Source organism: Apteryx mantelli, chromosome 29 (assembly GCF_036417845.1).
Source record: "Apteryx mantelli isolate bAptMan1 chromosome 29, bAptMan1.hap1, whole genome shotgun sequence".
Classification (NCBI taxonomy): domain Eukaryota; kingdom Metazoa; phylum Chordata; class Aves; order Apterygiformes; family Apterygidae; genus Apteryx; species Apteryx mantelli.
In genome coordinates, this window is record NC_090006.1 from 6,973,219 (window position 1) to 6,992,021 (window position 18,803).

An 18,803-nucleotide genomic window follows, 5' to 3' on the forward strand; every position below is an offset into this window, starting at 1 on the left:
GTGGGCAGGACTGTACCGTGCTGTGTGTGTGGGGGGGAAGGACTGTACCATGTGTGGGCGGGGGGTAGGACTGTACCATGCTGACGGGGGGGGCTGTCACGGGGGCTGTACCAAGCAGTGTGCGTGGGGGGCAATAGACCAATGATGGGCGGGGCAGACGCCTTGCAGCCAATGGGATGCGCAGAGGGTCACCGTTCCCTCTCCCGACCCGTCCGCGAGGGGGTGGGGAGACGTATGCGCAGGACAGGCGCTTCCGCTTCTTCCTGGGCCCTCAGCAACGCCGACGCTTTTGCGACAGCCGTAAGTGAGGCGGCGGCGGGGCCGGGGGTGCGCGAAGCGGGCGGCTGCGGCGACTCGCCGCGGAGCGATGAGGCCGCAGCAGGCGCCCGTGTCGGGCAAGGTTTTCATCCAGCGGGACTACAGCGGCGGCACGCGGTGCCAGTTCCAGAGCAAGTTCCCGGCCGAGCTGGAGAACCGGGTAAGGCGGGCGGCGCCCCGCCCCGAGCCGCTCCCGGCGATGGCCCGGGCCCGGTCGCCGCGGCACCGGGCTGGGGCCGGGGCCGCTGGCGGGGCTGGAGCGGGGCCGGCCCGCGGGGGCCGGCGGCGGCCTCGTGCTCTTCGTGAGTGAGCTGGAGAGCCTTCAGCACTGCGGCGGATCCCCCGCCTCATAGACCCCCCCCCTTTACTTAAAGCTCTCCTTTTAGATTGGGGAGGGAAACGAATCTCCCCCCCCTTGGTGGGCCGGGAATAGCTCTCTCTCCATCGCACCCCAAGGGGGTTCTGCTAAGCACTGTCGTATTTACCTTTAAGTTTAAAGATGGTAACAATTTTTTTTTCCCCTCATCTTGATCCTGTCTGATGCACGTCACGAGAGGGCATGTCTTCAGAGTTTGAAAGCATACTCTGCTTTCCACATTCTTTGCTTTTTGGCATATAAACATTGTTTATTGTATAAATGTAACTTCTGACTTACTGTGGCTACAAAATGCTTTTAATTTGACGTGAACATCTACATTTAAAATTCTTGAAAATTCTTCTTTTCAGTGTTTTTGAGATGCTGGTGGGTTGTGCTATCTTTAATCCTGAGGAAAACAGCAGTCCTTTGTAGCAATAAAATAAAATGCATTCATTATGTCAATGAAAATAAAGCATGCATTGTTGCACTGTGATGCATTAACACTGTCTTTTCTTGTGGAGACCAGACAGGTCTGCTGAGCCTGACCAGTAGCCTCACAAGTACTGTCTCAAGTACTTTCATTTTGTTTATTACTGTCAAATGCGACATCTTCAACTGATAGCAAAATAACCAGTCCTCGCTAATGCCTTTTCTTTTTCTCACTGTTCTTTTTTTTTTTCTTCCACTTTTTTTTGTTGATTTTATTGAGGGCTTATTTGAGCAGCACTGCAGGAACCATAATCAATTACTGATATCAGGAATTAGCTTTGTTAATCCACTCACTCAATGCTTTTTTAATCTAGTGGACATCTCTGCCTGGGGATTAAGTTTTTTGATTTGGGGGGGGGGGGGGGTTTAGATGAATTGCACTTTTAGTTACTTGTTACTCTTAATTTCTTTGTGGTCAGATTGGTTTGGAATTCAGACTTGATCTAATCGCTTAGTGGATATTTACCAAAGAACTACAGGTCCGTAACTCAAGGTGTCCTTCAAACTTTGGCTCCAAACATATTACCTATTTTAGATGTTTGTAGGTGATGCTTCTGACAAAGTTTGGAAGTGCAAGTAAGCAATAAATGAAGGTAGATATCTGATGATAACTGTGAGTCCTGAAGTGTGCAGGGCATGACTGATAAATTTGACTTTTTCTGCAGATTGATAGGCAGCAGTTTGAAGAGACCGTCCGAACACTGAATAACCTTTATGCAGAAGCTGAAAAACTTGGAGGCCAGTCTTACCTTGAAGGGTGTCTGGCCTGTTTGACTGCCTATACTATCTTCTTGTGCATGGAAACACATTATGAAAAAGTGAGTTTCTTTTGTTTACTTTATTGCTTGGAAGGCAGTATGTTCCACAGATTTCAATTAAGGATTTGTTTCCTGGTAGGTTTTCTGTGACTTGCACCATCCTTGTACAATTCCATATAGATACCAGATCTTACCACAAAGTGACTTTACATATAGACAAGCCTCTTTAATATATATAGTCAAACTGAGTAATGAAATGATCCTTTGTACTTGAAATTCCAGAAGAATCATGCAATTTCAGTCTGTAATGAAAACTGGCATTGTGATGTTAGGTTCCCCTAATGTTGTTATATTTGTGATAAAGCTGGGGCTCTGACTCTAATGCGGTAAAAGCTGATTAAGAAACTGACCTCTATATTATTCTATTACCAGGTTCTAAAGAAAATTGCCAAGTTCATTCAGGAACAGAATGAGAAGATCTATGCTCCTCAGGGCCTCCTTCTGACAGACCCTATTGAAAGAGGATTAAGAGTTGTATCCTTTAGTGGTTTCTTAGATTGTCTACTGGTTTGTCCATCTATGAAATGCTGGCATTTTTATCTCAGTTAGAATGGCATTCTGTAGTTTTAATATCTTACTGTTTGTTTTGTTTTTGTTTTCATAATCTTTTTATAGTACGCTTCCCTAACAGCCTTTCTCTGCAGATTGAAATTACCATTTATGAAGACAGAGGTATGAGCAGTGGAAGATAAAACTGTGGAGTCTAAGGTATTATTCACTTCACATTACATGTCAATCTAAACCTTTTCCTATATGCTTAGAGGGATAGACTCTGTCCTGCTGAGAGAGAATGTTTATGCAACCACTACATGTAATCAAAGGCTTTTAAAATAAATCTTGTGTGGATTAGGTTTCCACATACCAGTTGAAGATGTAAAAATAGCAATAGTTGGCAGTATGCCACTGAATAATAATGAAGTTCAGATGATACCAGATTTAATTTTAATGAAATACAGGTCTTGATTGTGTAAATATATATAAACCTAACTTGTGCTATGTAATGTCAAAAATTGTTTTCTCATTTGTAGATCCACAAGTCTTGATTCTGAAGTTTCTCTGTCATAAGATCGTCTGCTCAGAACCTTAAGTCTTCCCTTTAAAAGCACACTTTAAAATAGGTCACTTTTGGATCTCGGAACAGGTTTCAGGCTAATAGCATAAGACATTCAGAAATATTCAAGAAAAATAATTGATGCTTTTCCTATACTGCTGTCAAAGATGCAGCTTTTCCTTTCAAATTACTTCTCAGTAGTACATGGGGCTTGGATCTCTTGCAAAAGCTTCTGTGTTTCAAGAACATGTAATCAAGGCCATGACCATAGCATGTTAAGGATCTGCTTGCATTTGCCTAGAAGTCAATATGATTAGCCCCAAAATCCTGAACGAATCAGTGTAATTACATTTTTACCTTGGTTCCAAGTAGATAGATTATTGCATTTTATATACTGTTGAATTGCAGCTTTTCTGTCTAGAAGGTATTGAATGATGAACAAGCATTGCCGGGGATAATGTTTTGGTTTCTCATGCCAGGTGATGGGATTCTTCTAATCTTTTGTGTTCTGAAACGTTTGAGAAGATACTGTATAAACACAGAATATCTTACTTGCTGGCCTGAGCCTCAGGCATAGGGCATACCAGAAGCCAAATCTTACACAGCCTAAAGGAAAAATGCAACTAAATATACTTAATATTATTACTAAATTCTTTCAGTGCTTTTTCTACTCTGCTTCTGTTGTATGTCTCTAGAATTTCTTTTGGTAATATGCTCAAGATTAATGCATATTTACAGTGTTTCTACATCAGATTAATGTACTGCAAGCTGGAGCAAACCAAGACAAGAAATTCTGGTAAAGCAAAATGCTGAAGATTCCTGCTGATGTTTATCTGTTTCTAATAAACTCTGGCTATAAAGTGGCATTGCTTGTAAATGCCAATTCTGATTCAAAATATCCTAATTTATCTGGTTATTAGCACTTGGGAGTCTGTTGTATTGCATGGCATTTGTGTTCTGCTGTTGAAATAAGTTTGTGTCTTTCTGCACCTGTTTGGCACAAGCCATTTGTCATGACTTATTTCCCAGAGATTATTGCTTAGAATAGTTTCTTACTTGGCGTTTTGAGCAATTACTTAGAAGCTTGTTCTATCAATATTCCAAAAACTGTGAAATTTGGAAAATGGGGAAATATTTACACTATGAACTTCTGGATAGTTTCATGAATTGCAAATACTTCTGGTCAGTACATATCTGTTTGTAAAGCAGTTTGAAAAGCAAAATAAGTCTGATTTGGAACTGGAGCTTTACCTAGATATCAGTCTCTTCAACTGTAACCTGTTCATGTGGAGCCTGCAAACTGTCCTTGGTGATATGTTTATGAATGTAGCCTACACGAGCTCTACAAAATGTGGATTGTCTCTCTATACTGTATAGCGGTAGAAAACATACACTGCCTATTCCTAGCCAGGCCTATTTTAGGCCTTACCATCTGTAACATGCATGTAAATTCAGAAGAACTTTGAGATCTGCTAGTAGACTTGACATCTGGTCCTACCCAGTAGTTCTTAGTGAAAAATCTTTGCAAGACCTTGTCACTGAGCATATGCTAGTATATTAAAAAAAAAAAAATGTTGCAGTTTTTCACTTGGATGCTGTGGTCGTTTTTCACTTTGGCATCTTTATTCCCAACTTTTGCATCTAACAGTGGCCAGCAACCTCTAGCTGTGGTTGCTTTACCTGGTGAAAATATGATGTGGAAAGCTGCTGAAAGGTACATAATTTTCCTGACGCAGTATTGGGAGAGTCTTAAAGTGAGAAGGCAATAGAGCTAGGACCTCAGTCTTCTGTCATGTCAGTTCTGATAATCCCAGTCAGTGCGTGTGTATCTTTCAGAGTATGTGAAAGGGAGATGATACTTAAAATAAGAGGTCATGCTAATGTGCATGCCATATAGAACTGCAAAATTAGTATTTTGATGGGTTTCCAAAATACCTGACAAACTTTTATTGAGTCTTGACAAAGTTCACTTTTGAAAAGCTGAAACTTGAACTGGCACTCTTGTTTTAGGTACTCTGCAGGTCCTGGGATGGTAGTGGCCTAGGTTATTGGCAGTGTGTGCCGGAAAGATTTGTAAGTGTTTATGCCTGTTGTGCAGAAAGGAACACACAAATGAAGGGCTTTGTTTATTGTTAGACAAATGAAATCCAGAGTGCTGGCTTCCATTCCTGTTAATCTTATTATAGCACGTGTTATCCCCACCTTTCCTGCTGCATACAGAACAGAATATAGAATAAATACAGAACAGAGTATAGCTATGAATAAATACAGAACAGATTATAGCTATGTAAAGATTTGTGTATGGTGTTTTGGGGTGTGTGTGTGTTTTTGTTTTGCAGTTACAGTTTCTAATGCTATGAAACTCTTATTTTCTAGCAGATGGCTCAGCAATGGACTCACTGTATCAAAGCTTCCCTACCTCCTACTTTAGAGCATCATTCCTCTTTCTGCTGCCAGATCCACAGTGCCATCTCCTACAAGGACTAACTTCCTAAAACTCTACTCCACATGGGGTGACCTCCTAGCTGGTCAGCATCCATTTTTGGGCAAACTTCTAAGCAATGGGATCATTTTAGTTTTTGAAGAAAAAGTGGTAAAGCTGCTTACTCTGCTGAAAGAAATTGGGCACTTTGCCCAAAAGAAGCCTAATTTAGACCTGAGTGCAGCGCTGTTCCTCCATAGTTCTTGAAACTTTCTGTACATCAGTCGGGTTTTGGAAGGCTACAACTCAGAGTTGGGAGTTTCCAGGAACGAGGCCTTCCCTTCGGTTCAGTACTGGAGTGATGTGCAGTGCCTCTGACTGGCAAGAAGTGACTCAAGGCACTGAGCATTTTAAGTTTCCTGTGCTGATTCTCATTGAAAACTAAAAGGCAAAGTGTTTCATGTTTTAATGCTTTAGTTCTTCCTAGAAGGGGGAGAAATAGCTAGAGTTTAATACTGGGTTGTTTGCTACTACCGTATCTGTGCTGTTATTGCATCTGTCTATGCTTGTCAGAAGAGAAGGTCTATTTTTTTTCATTCATGAAACAGTAAGTAAAATAAAATGGATGCTGAACCAATGAACGTAATAATCCCTACCCTACAATTAATATGTGAAATGTAAAACTGTTTCTTTATGGATTTATTATATATAATTTATAGGAAAATGTTGATTTGACAAGTTGTTAGGTGTTATGTAAGATGGTTTCTTAACTCTAGCTGCTGGCAAACTGTTGAAAAGTAGAGCTGTGTATTATTTAGTATCTCCCATGCATAGACATTCCTCAGCAATACCTGCAAATGTAAACTTCCCACAAACCAAGTTGGCTTAATATTTTTCTGTTGTATCCTTCTCACTTATCAAACTAAGGATGTCTTGGCTTAGGTTCTGAGAGCCATTGTTGGATTGTGGAAGGAATTCAAGAATTGAGAAAATGAGGAAAAATGTGCAGAATAGATGGAGTGTTTTGGCTTTTGGTCATACTGTAGGTGCTAATACTGGATCTGAAATTCCAGGCTTATTACTCGGCCACTTTTTTTTTTGAGATTTGTTTAACATTTTAATTGTATGAAACTTGTTTTTTCTAAACTGTAACAGTGTTTGCCTTTCACATCTGTTGCAATACTTTGCAGAAGTACCAATGGATTAGTAAATTTTTTCTTAAACTGTGTCTGTGTCATATTTGAGAGCACTGCCTTGCATAAAGTAGCCACATTATTGAGCTTTTCAGTTTGCCTGTTGCAGGGTGAACTGAACAAACAAAATTTCAAAATCAGCTGTCCTGGACAGGACGCTGCTTAGGCAAACACTATTTCGGCTAGACTTTAGGGTTTATAGGGTATCTTTATACATAGAAATAAGGTGTTTGATGTGAGTATGTGTAACACAGACTTCCCCCCTTCACCCTGGGGTGAAGAGGCAGATGCTTGGGCAGGGGCCTGTTTCCTCCGTGTGCCGCTGACAGAAAGCGAGGTGGTTTCCGAGGGGCCTTTATCTTTTTCCGCTTTTACTGTAGCTTTGTGTTTAAGACATTTTTCACAGCTCGTGACTGTGGTATTTGCTTCAGCGCGAAGTTCCATCCGGCAGCCGCCATGTTGTTCAAGGGCACCGGCGCAGTAGGGGAATGCGGGGGGGGATGTGCGCCTGCGCAGTGGGCGGACGTGCGCACTGAGGAATGCTGGGGGGGGGTGCGCCTGCGCAGTGGGCGGACGCGGTAGTGCAGCGCGCCTGCGCACTGGGGGACTGCTTGTGAGCGCGCGCCCGCGCGACAGGTCGGGCGGCGCATGCGCGCGGGGCCGCGGCGCTTGGCGGGAGGCGGTGGCGGGATGGCGGCGGCGGCAGGCGGTGAGGAGATGAGGACGGAGACGGAGCCAGACTCGGACGGGGGCAGCGAGGAGCTGGTGCTTACCCCGGCGCAGCTCATCCGCAGCCTAGAGCAGGTAGCGCGGCGTGGGGAGAGCGGCTGAGGGGCGCGGCGAGGGCGGGCTAGACGCTGCGCTGTGGGGGGGCGGGCGGACCTGGGCCTGGGTTGGGGCCGGGTGTAGAGCAGGAGCGATCCTGGCCCCCGCTTACAGCGTGTCGTCCCCCCCCCCCCCCCCCCCCCCCCCAGGCCTGGCTGAATGAGAAGTTTGCCCCGGAGCTGCTGGAGAGTAAATCTGAGATCATTGAGTGCGTCGTGGAGCAGCTGGACCACATGGTAGGCTCTGCTGGGCCGAGGTGGTGGAACAGGCCGGTTGTAGTGCCCTGGTTACCTGGCACCTATCCGCACGACAGGTGTGTGCCAGGCTCCCTCCGGGATTGCCAGGCTTATCTGCTCCTCTGTTCCTGAGAGAGGGCTGTTCTGAGCCACTTCTGAGAGCAGCTCAGAAAGAAAGGGTTGGGAGATGCGATAGAGGTCCAAGGAACCAGTGCTTTGTGTCTCTAAAAGCAGCAGCGGTCTGCTTCTGTGGGCCCTGTGTACAGAAAAAAAAACATTTATCTGTGTTTCTTGTTGTTGGGTATTTGAACCATTTAATTTTTCTTTGCCTTTCTTTGCAGGAGGCAAACCTGAAACGGACAAAGAAAGGAGACTTGAAGGTCAGCATCCACCACATGGAGATTGAAAGGATCCGTTACGTGCTCAGCAGCTATTTGCGGTGTAGGCTTGTGAAGGTAATGCTTGCTGTGCTGCAGTGAGGAGGAAGAGGAGTACTTTAGAAGCGGTTTCTTACCTGTGCAATGCCTCCTGCTTCAGCAAAGACACTCGGTTAAAGCTTTCTCACGTGTGTGCTCGCTCGCTCGCTCTCTCTCTCTCTCTCTTTATGTCTTCCTAAGTGTGACTCACAGGAACTCTTTCCGTGGACACCTTGTCCTACTATGATCAAGGAGCATTACAGTATTGCCATGAGTGTTTTGTGACCTCCTGTAGGCACAGGATGGCACAGCTGAACTCTTGCATGTCCTGCGTGGGTCCTGCCACATACACGCATGCCCATGCAACTTGGGGTCCTTAGCTGACCATATCATCATTAATTCAGAAGCAGGTATTTGGGCAGGCCTGAGGCTGCTGCATGCACCTGTGCAGTGATGGATCACTACTTTGAGGGGGAGCTTCTTACTGAGGAGAGGGGATTCTAGACACTGAGTACTAGGAAAGCTCTGTTTCAGTCTTTGGGATTTTGTTCCAATGTCAGATTGAGAAGTTTTTCCCCCATGTCCTGGAGAAGGAGAAGTCTCGAGCAGAAGGGGAGCCTTCCATTCTGTCACCAGAGGAGTTTGCCTTTGCTAAAGAGTGAGTAGGTTTTGAATGCATCTCCTTTCCTTTCTACAGGTTGTAGAACTCCCCCTTATGTTATGCTGAATAGGGTATAGGGTTGCAGTAAGAATCAGGGGCCTCACCAGGAGCTTTCCTTATGGTCAAGAAAAGAGTCAAAGTAAAATAATCTTTCTGCTTAGTCTCTATCATGCCAGGCACCTGGACCAGTTGCCAAGGCAAGCCATTAGGCTGATCTTTGGCCATGCCTGTAAGACCAGGAGGTGTTGCTTGCTGGTATTCTAAGTCAATATTCTGCCAGCAAATTTGTTTTTGATTAAACCAATAGTTGCTCCAATTATATGTTTCAGGTACATGGCAAACACAGAGACTTACCTGAGAAATGTGGCCCTAAAACATATGCCACCCAACCTGCAGAAGGTGTCCCTCCTAAAATCAGGTGAGTACATCCAGACTCCAGGGTAACTGGAAAATTACAGCAACAGGTGTGTGGGGAATGCTCTTGTGACCATGAAGTGTAAGTACTCATTCTTCAGCTGGCACTTGGTAGAAGGACACACAATGTGGTGACAGTGTCATGTCATTGCTCTGCTGCATGGTATATGGCTTGGTGCTGCTGTCCCTTGGTGCTTCTCTCAGAAGTTCACATTGGCCACTGCCATTCAGTGTCATCTCATGTTGGGGCAGTGCACACTGCATCTGATTGGAAGCCTCTAATGTTCCCTTTATTGGCAACAAGTTGGTTATTCCTAGCACCCTTTTGTTAGCTCAGACTCCTGCAGAGGAGCATACTTGAATGCTGAGTTTGTGCTCTGAATCCATTGCTTCTGCAGTTCCAAAGCCCAACCTGGACTCCTTTGTATTCCTGAGGGTGTTGGAGAGACAGGAGAACATCCTGGTTGAGCCAGAGACTGATGAACAGAGGTAGGTGGGTCCTTCTGTGTACAGTGCACTTGCATAAGTTGGGTTTCCACAAAACTGGTGCGGGTTAAAGTAAAAAAGCAGCAGCAGCTTCAGTCCACATCTGTCTCTTGCAGGGAGTACACAATCGATCTGGAGGAGGGCTCACAGCATCTGATCCGTTACAAAACCATCGCCCCGCTGGTGGCCTCAGGAGCGGTCCAGCTCATCTGAGGGGTGTGGGGTAAGCACTGAGCACAGGACCTCGGTGACTCCAGGATGACAGCCTGCAGCAGCAGCTGGCAGCAGCTGCGAGCCCCCTGGCCCTGCCATGAGCCACCGAGGCTGCAGTGGGCCCGATTTGGCGGTGGCGGTGCAGCGCGGAGGCCGGGAGGTGGCAGCACCTGCCAGCGCTGCACGTGGCCGGCAGGTGGCAGCGGGCGCAGTGCAGCGGAGTGGAGCAGGGCCCCCCACCGCGGAGCCCCCCGCCACCTCCCAGGCCCGGCCCGGAGCCCCTCAAGCCCAACACAAGCAGCACCCTGTCTCATTTCTGCACTGCAGGAAAGGACTGGGGCAATGGGGCCTGCTTGGGGCAGCTACCCCTATGGATGTGATGTGGCTCTGAGGGTTGGTGCTGGTCAAGGCAGCAGGGGGTGTTCGCAGGTGTATCCTGGAAAGCATGCAAATAAACCAGCAGAATGTCTTTTCCTCTATTAATGCAGAAGGGCTCTTTGCCCCTACGCTTAATCAAATTCTTGATGGTTTATGACATGCCTGGAATACAGCCAGACTCCTTTATCTTTGTGCTCCTGAGCATGGGGAGCCTGTGTCACAGCACTCCCTTGGAGTCCCAAGGGAGGACAAATGCAGATACTGTCTCTCCAGCTCTCAGGCTGGTTTGACAGCAGATGTGGACAGAGCACATCTCTCCACAAAGGCAAATACAGCCCTTGTAAATAGCAGGGTGTTCTCTACTTTGGCCTACAGTTGTGTGTGTGTTCATTCCTGCCCCAGTTTAGCACTGTCCTTTAAATCAGGCTATCGGGTGCGAACTGTGACAGAAGGGTGTGCTGTGTAAACTCCACCTCCCCCCTCAGCTTTGATCTTGTCACAGGGGCTGTGCAACTTTGGATGTTGTGCAAGTGCCTGATTGCTCTGAGGTGAATTAGGGCATACTTCTGCACCACCTTTTCCACATGATGCATTGAGCAAAAAGCACCATACGTGAAGGTATTTGCTTGCAGAGCAATTCTTGATTCTCACACAAAGAGCAGGAAGGATTGGAAACAAGCTGAGGATGGAAACTACAGCTCAGGTAGAGCACAGAGAATGTCATGGGTAAGCAGAGGAGAGCCACAGGGTCATCTGTGGGTTGCTTAGCACTAGCTTATTACCTGCAGTGGGAAGGGAGGATGGAGAGCTTATCAAGCATGCTCCCTTTGTGTTTCTGACAATATCAGTTGGGAGGTAGCCATGAGCTTTGGAATTCAGGATTTCTGCTTGCCTTCAGTGTTTTCTTTGAAGGATTGTTATGCAGGACAAACAGCAAACTTGTCCTCCCTGGGAGAAAGCTTCTGCCTTTGGGGAAGGAAGGACTTATGTTGCAGGCTGCACAAACTTTTTTCTGCCTGTGCAGTTAAGCTGAGCAGCCTGTGTCCCAGTATGGATACAGTTGTGTCAGTACAACACCTTCTAATATGGCCGGAGAGGATTTATGCTGCTTTGTCCTGGCATTTTGGCACTAATAGCACTGTTCTGGTAAAATATCCATCTTGGCCATTACAGGTATTTGAGATCTGTCTGCAGAGTAGTCCTGGATCTGGGTTTGTTCCCTGAACCTTGTGCTGAAAGTAGTATTTCTTGCCCTGGGCTGAGGAGTGAGTGCCTCCAGGAGCCACAGGCAGCTGTGTTTTCTCTGATCAGATTGTGAATGGTGCAATCATGATCAAAGCTTTGAAAATGTCAGACAGCATTTGCAGGCTCAGCTCAAACCTCTTCTTAACAAGAGCAACTAGTTTGTGCCAGAGCTATGGGGTCTTCATACAAGCCCATGTGAAATTCATGTCTCAAGCCACTGTCCCCCTACATGCACAGATTTGGGTAAAGCCAACACCAGAGCAGATGCTATTGCACTGAGGATTTAAGTGCTATCACTTCACCTCTTGAAATTTTGCATGTTGGTCAAGTCCAGCTGGGGGTCAGAGGCCTTTCTGCTTTTCTGACCTCTTACCTGCTTCTTCAGACTGACTGGCTTCAGGAAGATTGTGCCACTATTGCAGAATCTTCAAGCTCAAGGCTGATTCTGTGGGTGAACTCCAGAGCAAGTGGGGCCCTTGATGCAGGGTGGTATGCATGAATCAGCAGCTGAGCACCGTCTGGGAGAGTTTTGAGGAATGTTGTCAGCTTGTGGGGGTTCATGGTGCCTTTGTGCTGTTTAGAGAGGTATTGGAGCAGGAGGTTGACAGAGCTTTCCCAGAGCAGTCTCTTGCTGCAGTGTGAAAGGAACAGAAGAAGTCTTCCTATTTTTGCCTCCCTCCCCCCACCGTGCTTTGTGCATTATTCATGTCCTTTACCATCAGGCCAAGACTCTGTATTTGAGTTCTGCAGCAGAGCATTCAGCTACATGTGCAGAGAGACTTGAGCCAATAGGACAGATGTGGTGACAAGTCAGAGGGAATATTCTGGAAAGCTTCAGTGGATAGCTGTCTGGATACCTTTTTTTAAGAACAGTGTCAGCCAGTTTCACTAAAATGGAACAACCATAAACATGAGCACAGAAGAAGGCCGCTTTCTGCTCTGCATGTTCTGAAAACCATCCTGTCTCAGAGCATGGGGTTCTGCTACAGCCTCTGATTGCAGTTGTGAGGGTAGCAAACTGTGAAACCCCCTTCTGCTCGAGCTGGTAGAAAAAAGGTTGCGCTGAAGATGATCTGTAGGGTTTCTAAGGCCTTCCTTTGAAGTGGCTGTGAGTGGCTCTTGCTAGTATCAGGATGCTGGACTGGATGGCAAGAGGGACAAGCAATTCCTTTGTTGGTCGCACAGGAAAAGCTCCTCCTGCCTTGCTGACCCATGTGTGCCTCTCCTAGTCGAAGGAGCAGCCAGGGTGCCCCTTGCTACCTCAGCCCAATGCCTGTCAGGTGCATGGACAGACTGTGGTTTATTTTCTTTCAGGGCAGGGTCTTCCCTGTATCATGCTTTGTGTAAGGAACAGCCTGGTGCTCCTCTGACATGCTGCCCTTTCTCTGCCAGGTGAGGGGGAGGCAGGGGCAATGCAGTGTGTCATGTAGTGTGAGTGGCTTTGCATATGGTGTGGTTTATAGCATTCCTAATGAATCCATTTAGGTAAAGAAGATTCTTTTAAGTATAGATGTTAAGAGGAAGCTGGGTTTAATCCTTAGGAATCAGTAGCACATACCTCTGCACAGCCCCTAAGGAAGTGCGGTAGACCATGCTCTGCCTACACCTATAGCCTCCCCCTCCCAGGCAACTTCACAAAGGCAACTGTAGCTCCCAGCCAAAGTCATTGTTAATCTGCTGCTACAGAAATGCACTATAGAAGAGCTGCTTGGAGAATGCCTATGTGGCATGTCTGGCAAACGTTCTCCTTGGCCCTATTTAGTTTGGCTGAACAATTGTCCAGACAGCTTACTATCTGCCCCATGGCTGCGTCTCATGTGTCAGCAGCAATGTGAGCCAAAGGAGCCTCTGTACTGTCCTGGAAGCTGAATCTTTGCCAGATCTGATTCTTCTCAGAACAGCTTCAGTACAGAGCTCCCTCTCTGAGGTCTCACAGCCTTCACATGGCAACATCATCACGGGCTGTGCAGGATGAAGGGGGTGAGCACTTTGCATCAGAATTAGTTTCAATGAGATTTTTGGAAATGGTTATTAGAGAGGCTTGGATGTATGCTGCAATCAGTGAGGCAAGTGTTCAGATTAGGCATACCTGAAAATCCCACTGTCTGTTCTTTGTGTCCTTCCATGGCTAAATACCTAGACACCTCTCTCTGCTAGCACTGTGCATCTGTTTCCCTCTCTGTGTTGGGGGAAGGAGAAGTGTCTACTACTTTGTCAAGGAAGGGTTGCTTCTGGCATATACTCTTAGAGACAGAGGGGATTACCCAGCAGTCCATCCATCCTAATCTGTGCTTCTGTAAGAGAATGCATGGAGTGGGAACAACTTTTCCAGTTTATTTGGGGTCTGCTGTAGGGGTTGGGCTGAAATATATCCCCTGTTCTCTGCTCCCTCCAAGACAGAGAGAGCTTGGGTTTATTGAGTGATTAGCTCTAAAGGCAAAGTAGGAGGATGGCGAAAGAGGTCGCACAGAGGGCACTGATGATGAGCTGTGATTTCCCAGCCTCCAGCCTACACTGGATCTCCTCTTCTCAGAGTGCAGGAGAAAGGTGGGGCAAGTGCTTTAGTTGCTAGGAAGCCTCCTTCACTGCTGTGTTGACTCCCCCAAACCACTGAAGTGGAAGACACATGCCATGTCAGTCTGAGAGGATGTGATGAACAGATGGTTCTCAGAAAGGAACAGGTAGGCCTCAGCCAGTTTCAGCAACTGAGCCAACTGCTGCTGAAAATTGACTCATCACCTTCTACACTGTGTGTGCTAGAGGGCATGTACACTTGTGAGCATGTGCAATTCCTCTAGTATGCAATCTATCACCACAGTGCACAGGGGGACCATCTTCCCTTGGCACCCAGGAGTGTGTGGAAAACCTGTCCCTGGCATTTTTATGTGGATTTTCTCTTCTGCTGCCCTGGTTAACCTTGGCTGTAGGCTGCTGTGCTTCTGGGTGGCAGAGTCTTGCTCAGAATTGAGGAATGTCTGTATTAGAGCTGGTATCAAGGGAGTTTTTCTGAGAGGCCTGTATAGCAAAATCAATTGAAGGGTGGGCTTATTTATTTTTTCCTGGGTATCTACAGAAAAATGATTTCAAATCGTGTGTAATGCAGTGAGGATCATTATTACTTAGTAAGGAGGAAAAACTACCTGCACAAAGTGACAATGGGAAACACCTGGAAATTCTGCTGGAAAAGGTTTGAGTGTTCAGAGGTTCAGAAGCAGACAATGTATGAGACCATGAGCAAGAACCTTTAGTTCAGAGAAAAGGGGCAGTTTGCTGTCATGACCCTGGGAGCTGTCAATTGGGTTTGTAGCTTGGATAATTCTAGCTGCAGTTAAACCTTTTAGGGGTGAGTATACTGTGGCTGATCCTCCAGCTGAACTCTGTGGAAGGATGTAACATTGCCTAGTTTCCCAGCTGCATCTGCCCAAAGCTGGCCTCAGAAGAGGGGAAGTGCTGCTTCTAGCTCAGGCCTTAGCACAGTCACGAGCCAGGGTTTCGGCTCAAGGCTTCTCAATCTGCATATGAGGTGTGTGCTGACAGTGGAAGGTCTGGCCTGGGTATGGACTTAACAGGCCCAGTAGGTGTGTCTGGTTGCTGATGCTGACCAGGCTGAGGAGCCAAGGAGCACTGGGCAACAATAGATTCCGTCCAGCTCCTGCAACCCCAGGTGGACAAGCATGTCTGGCTCCTGGTTACCCACAAAGAGTTCTGCAGTGCTCCTCCCCAGGCAGGAGTGTCTGACCAGCAGTGGCTTGAATGCCACAAGTGCTTCTAGGGGATGGTACAGCATGTCAGCTTTGGCTTTGTTGCTTCTTTTTCTGATGTATTTGCTGACTGAGGCCAGGACTGAAATGCAAACTTTTGCCGACTGGGCACTGAGTTCAAGCTCACTTCTGGCCATCCTGAGAGAGAGAGATGTGTTTTGCATTGTGCTGAAGACATTTAGACACAGGGGCAATGAAAAACCATATATTGATCGATAAGTTGTGTCATGAGCTGATGAAGATCTGTGCTGTCAGCAGGAAAAATCAGGTCTGCTTAACATAAATAGCTAGACAGCTCTGGAGAGATTAGCAGGTAGTACAGGGCAGGGGTGATCTGATTTAGGTGACAGTCTTTTCTGTCAAGGAGTTACATGTAAGCTAAACAGTGAAGGTGATTTTGAATGTCAGGGACACCACGCTGTCTCTTGCCTACTCAGGTATAACTGAATTTCTTTTTCAGGGCAAGGAACCAAGGACAAAAGTTGAGTTAGGCTCACTTTGCTATAGAATGAGTCTAAAGTCTGGGGTTATCTTCATACTTAGACACCCTGAACAGCTGTCTTAGAACAAGCACCTGAAGAGAAAGGGATACATAAAAATGGCTCAGACCTCCCATCACAAAGGACAGTGTGAGAAAGCACACTTGTCTTCTTCCCATAGCTTCCCCCGGGCATTGATAGTTTGGCAAGTGTTATTTTTGTAAAAGTGTGTAAGTCGTTCTGGTGTTGGGAGCTTTTTCTGTGTTCCAGCTCTTCTTAGCCAATTCATAGCTGAATTTAGCAGTACAAACCTGGGAACTTTTCTCCCTCACACTGAGGATGAGAAGGCTGCAGCCAAGAGGGCTAACCCCAGTGCTGTTCAGGGGAGCATGGTAAGGGCCTGTAGGACCTGGCAGAGGATGGTCCTCCTGTACGCAGGGTGCTGGGCTGGCATGAGGAGAGCTGGTGTTGCTACCAGCGCTCTGCGAAGTTGTCTAAGTCCTGTTTATTTCTGTGCTCAGTTCCTCCTGTCCAGTCCAGGTCGGTCCAACCCCTATTAATCGGCCTTGCTTGGAGAGGGTGCTGCTTCGCGACAGGGCTTGGAAGGGCTGCGCCCTTTCCCTGGTGTTTTGGGAGGTGCAGGGTCCTTTCTGGTGGAGGAGAGGGCGAGAGCGGGAGGAACACAGCGGCCCTTGGTGGGCTTGCGGCACCGCGGGCCGCCCGCCCCAGCCTGTAACCCCTCCGGCCGGGCCGGGGGGGGGGGCACGGGGAGCCACACCCTGTGCATGGGCTGTGCTGCGCAGCCCCGGGTGGGGCGAGAGGGCGGGCAGCCCCGGGCCCCTATTGGCTGCGGGGCCCCCTGGGGGCGTGTCGGCAGTGTTGATTGGCTGCCCCGGGGGTGTCCCGGCCGCGGGCGCTCCCACGGCTCCATTGAGGGCGTGGAGCCGCCGGGAGCGGGACGGGACTGGACAGGACTGAGCGATGAGCTGCGGCGAGTGAGCACGGGGCTGGGGCAGGTGGAGGGGAAGGGGCGTGCTTTGCATCGCGGGGGCTCCCGGCGAGCCGGTGCTGCTACTGGCAGCTAAGGCTTTGAGCTGGAGCCCCTGCTCTGCCCAGCAGCCTGGGGCACCACTGCCTGACCTCCCCCCCTTTGCCTCTAGGCTTTTCCAGGTGTTCAGCACACAGGCCATTGCGCCCCCAGCCATGCCCGTGGACCTGGCCATGAGGCTCTGCCTGAGCCACTCACCTCCCATCTGCAAGTTGCTGAACTCCTACAAGGAGCTGCAGGGCAGCCGGGGACAAAAACCCCTCCGCTCCTGTCTCAACCAGAAGCTGAGTACAGAACCAGAGCCTGAGCGTCGAGATAGCACCAAGAACTCAAAAGGTCAGAAGAAGAAGAGGGTGGTGTTCGCTGACATGAAGGGACTCTCACTGACTGCTGTCCGCTTCTTCTCAAAGATTGAGGAGGACCTGTGGGACCTGCAGCATGCCCTGTCTGACCTTGCCTGCTTCCGGCCCAGACTGTGGGACCTGCGCCCCCAGGTATGCAGGTATGTGCTGAACTTCTCACAGCCCTCTGTGGACTATGTGGCTTTCCGCAGCAGCCTACACAGCAACTCGGTCTGCCTGGAGAACTGCCTGATCCAGGACCGTGCCCTGTCAGGGACAGTGAAGGTCAGAAACATCGAGTACGAGAAGAAAGTGATGGTCCGTATCACCTTCGATGGCTGGAGGAGCTTCCGGGATGTCTCCTGCCAGTATATGCACAGCACATATGGCTCAACCGACACAGACACCTTCTCCTTTGAGCTTACCCTGCCCAAGCCATCCAGCTACTGCAGAGCCATAGAATTCTGCATCTCCTTTCAGTGCAGGCAGGCAACCCACTGGGACAACAACCATGGGAGGAACTACAAGATCTGCCACGTGGGCACAATCTGCTCACCCTCCCATGCTGCAAAGAGTGCCAAAGGGGCCCAGGGGCATCTCAGCACCTCTCGGGCTGCAGCCCTTGTCCTTTCTCATCTGCAGACCTGGCGGCACTCAGAGACCCAGGGTCCTTATTGGTAGGAAAGCAGTGTATCAGGGTGTGTAAATTCCCTCCATGTTCCTGCCTTGGTACAAGGGTCTTTGGGGAGGGGTTCAGCTGCAGAAGATGCTGCTTGCTATTTTGGTAGCTCCTCCGTGTTCCTGGCCTGCTGTGTACAAGCAGCTGCAGGTTTTCATGGAAGCTTCTTCAGTGCTGGCTCCTGCCTTAGAGGCTGGAAGCTGCTACTTGTTATTCCTTTTTCTAGATTCTCAAGGCAAAATGCTACTGTGAGAGCAGGAGAGGGACAGAAGGAAGGGGCTACCGGGCCCATGGACCACATCTGTGTTTAGAGGCTGCTTAAGGTGAGAAGCAGCAACATGGAACTGTGAGTCAAAGGTGCTGCCCAAGTGCCTTGTGTAGGGAAGATGTTTAGGAGAAAGGGTATGCTCCCTCCTGCTGTGCCTGGGGTCTTAAAGCAGAGCATAACACTCCCAAACTGTACTTAAGGCAGCAGCAGGGGCCTTAATTAGCTGTGCCTGCTTTGTGGCACAGGTGACCAGCTCAGTGTCATTCTAGCTTCCCTGGGAGAGGGCTTGGTATAGAGGACAAGTCCTAGTTGCAGTCACTTCTCCCTGGGAAGGGGGGACCAGGGGCTTTTTAGTCCTGCAGGTGACAGTATACGGGCCAGGCTGCCAGCCAGCAGGTTCCTGGGCCGGGCACTGCAGCAGGGCTCAGCTCGGAGCGGCTTGGCTGGCTTCACGGATGACCCTGCCAGCTCTTTGCAGCAGCCCGGGGCTGGGGCCGCGGGCCAGCCTCCCCGCAGTGGCTCAGGCCGCCAGCCCTGCCGGCAGCCGGGCGTGCGCCTCGGGCTCGGGTGCGGGGGACGCCGACAGCCGCTGGAGCCTGTAACGGATCGTTAATAAAGTTGAGTTATTCCGTGGCTGCTGGCTCCGCCTTTGCTGCCCGCGGCCCCGTGCCCGCGGGGGGGGGCCGCGAGGCGGGGCGGCCCGG

The 18,803-nt window shown here is 48.6% G+C and overlaps 2 protein-coding genes across 5 annotated transcripts; both read left to right on the forward strand.

Moving 5' to 3' along the window:
* The first annotated feature begins 266 nt into the window (after window positions 1-266).
* Window positions 267-6,682, forward strand: GOLGA7 (golgin A7). Of its 2 annotated transcripts, none has more exons than XM_067312425.1 (5): window positions 267-478; window positions 1,831-1,983; window positions 2,356-2,457; window positions 2,628-2,691; window positions 5,411-6,682. In XM_067312425.1, exons 1-4 carry the CDS (start codon window positions 368-370, stop codon window positions 2,673-2,675), a joined length of 414 nt encoding a protein of 137 aa, XP_067168526.1. In that variant the 5' UTR covers window positions 267-367; the 3' UTR covers window positions 2,676-2,691; window positions 5,411-6,682. The 2 variants fall into 2 exon arrangements, with proteins under 2 accessions (XP_067168526.1, XP_067168527.1); XM_067312426.1 differs by having other exon boundaries at window positions 5,414-6,682.
* Window positions 6,683-7,308: 626 nt separating this feature from the next.
* Window positions 7,309-18,732, forward strand: GINS4 (GINS complex subunit 4). 3 transcript variants are annotated; one of them, XM_067312438.1, is made up of 8 exons: window positions 7,309-7,453; window positions 7,624-7,710; window positions 8,052-8,165; window positions 8,687-8,784; window positions 9,117-9,205; window positions 9,600-9,690; window positions 9,804-9,910; window positions 16,924-17,009. In XM_067312438.1, exons 1-7 carry the CDS (start codon window positions 7,340-7,342, stop codon window positions 9,898-9,900), a joined length of 690 nt encoding a protein of 229 aa, XP_067168539.1. In that variant the 5' UTR covers window positions 7,309-7,339; the 3' UTR covers window positions 9,901-9,910; window positions 16,924-17,009. The 3 variants fall into 3 exon arrangements, with proteins under 3 accessions (XP_067168539.1, XP_013802044.2, XP_013802042.2); XM_013946590.2 differs by lacking the exon at window positions 7,624-7,710; XM_013946588.2 differs by lacking the exons at window positions 7,309-7,453; window positions 7,624-7,710; window positions 8,052-8,165; ... (1 more) ...; window positions 9,117-9,205; window positions 9,600-9,690 and having other exon boundaries at window positions 9,808-9,910; window positions 16,924-18,732.
* The last annotated feature ends 71 nt before the right edge of the window (window positions 18,733-18,803 follow it).

Coding starts and splice junctions, on each gene's coding strand:
- GOLGA7 (XM_067312425.1), top strand. CDS start 368: ATGAGGCCGCAGCAGGCGCCCGTGTCGGGCAAGGTTTTCATCCAGCGG. Junction 479..1,830: donor CGGCCGAGCTGGAGAACCGG/GTAAGGCGGGCG, acceptor CTTTTTCTGCAG/ATTGATAGGCAGCAGTTTGA. Junction 1,984..2,355: donor TGGAAACACATTATGAAAAA/GTGAGTTTCTTT, acceptor TTCTATTACCAG/GTTCTAAAGAAAATTGCCAA.
- GINS4 (XM_013946588.2), top strand. CDS start 16,967: ATGCCCGTGGACCTGGCCATGAGGCTCTGCCTGAGCCACTCACCTCCC.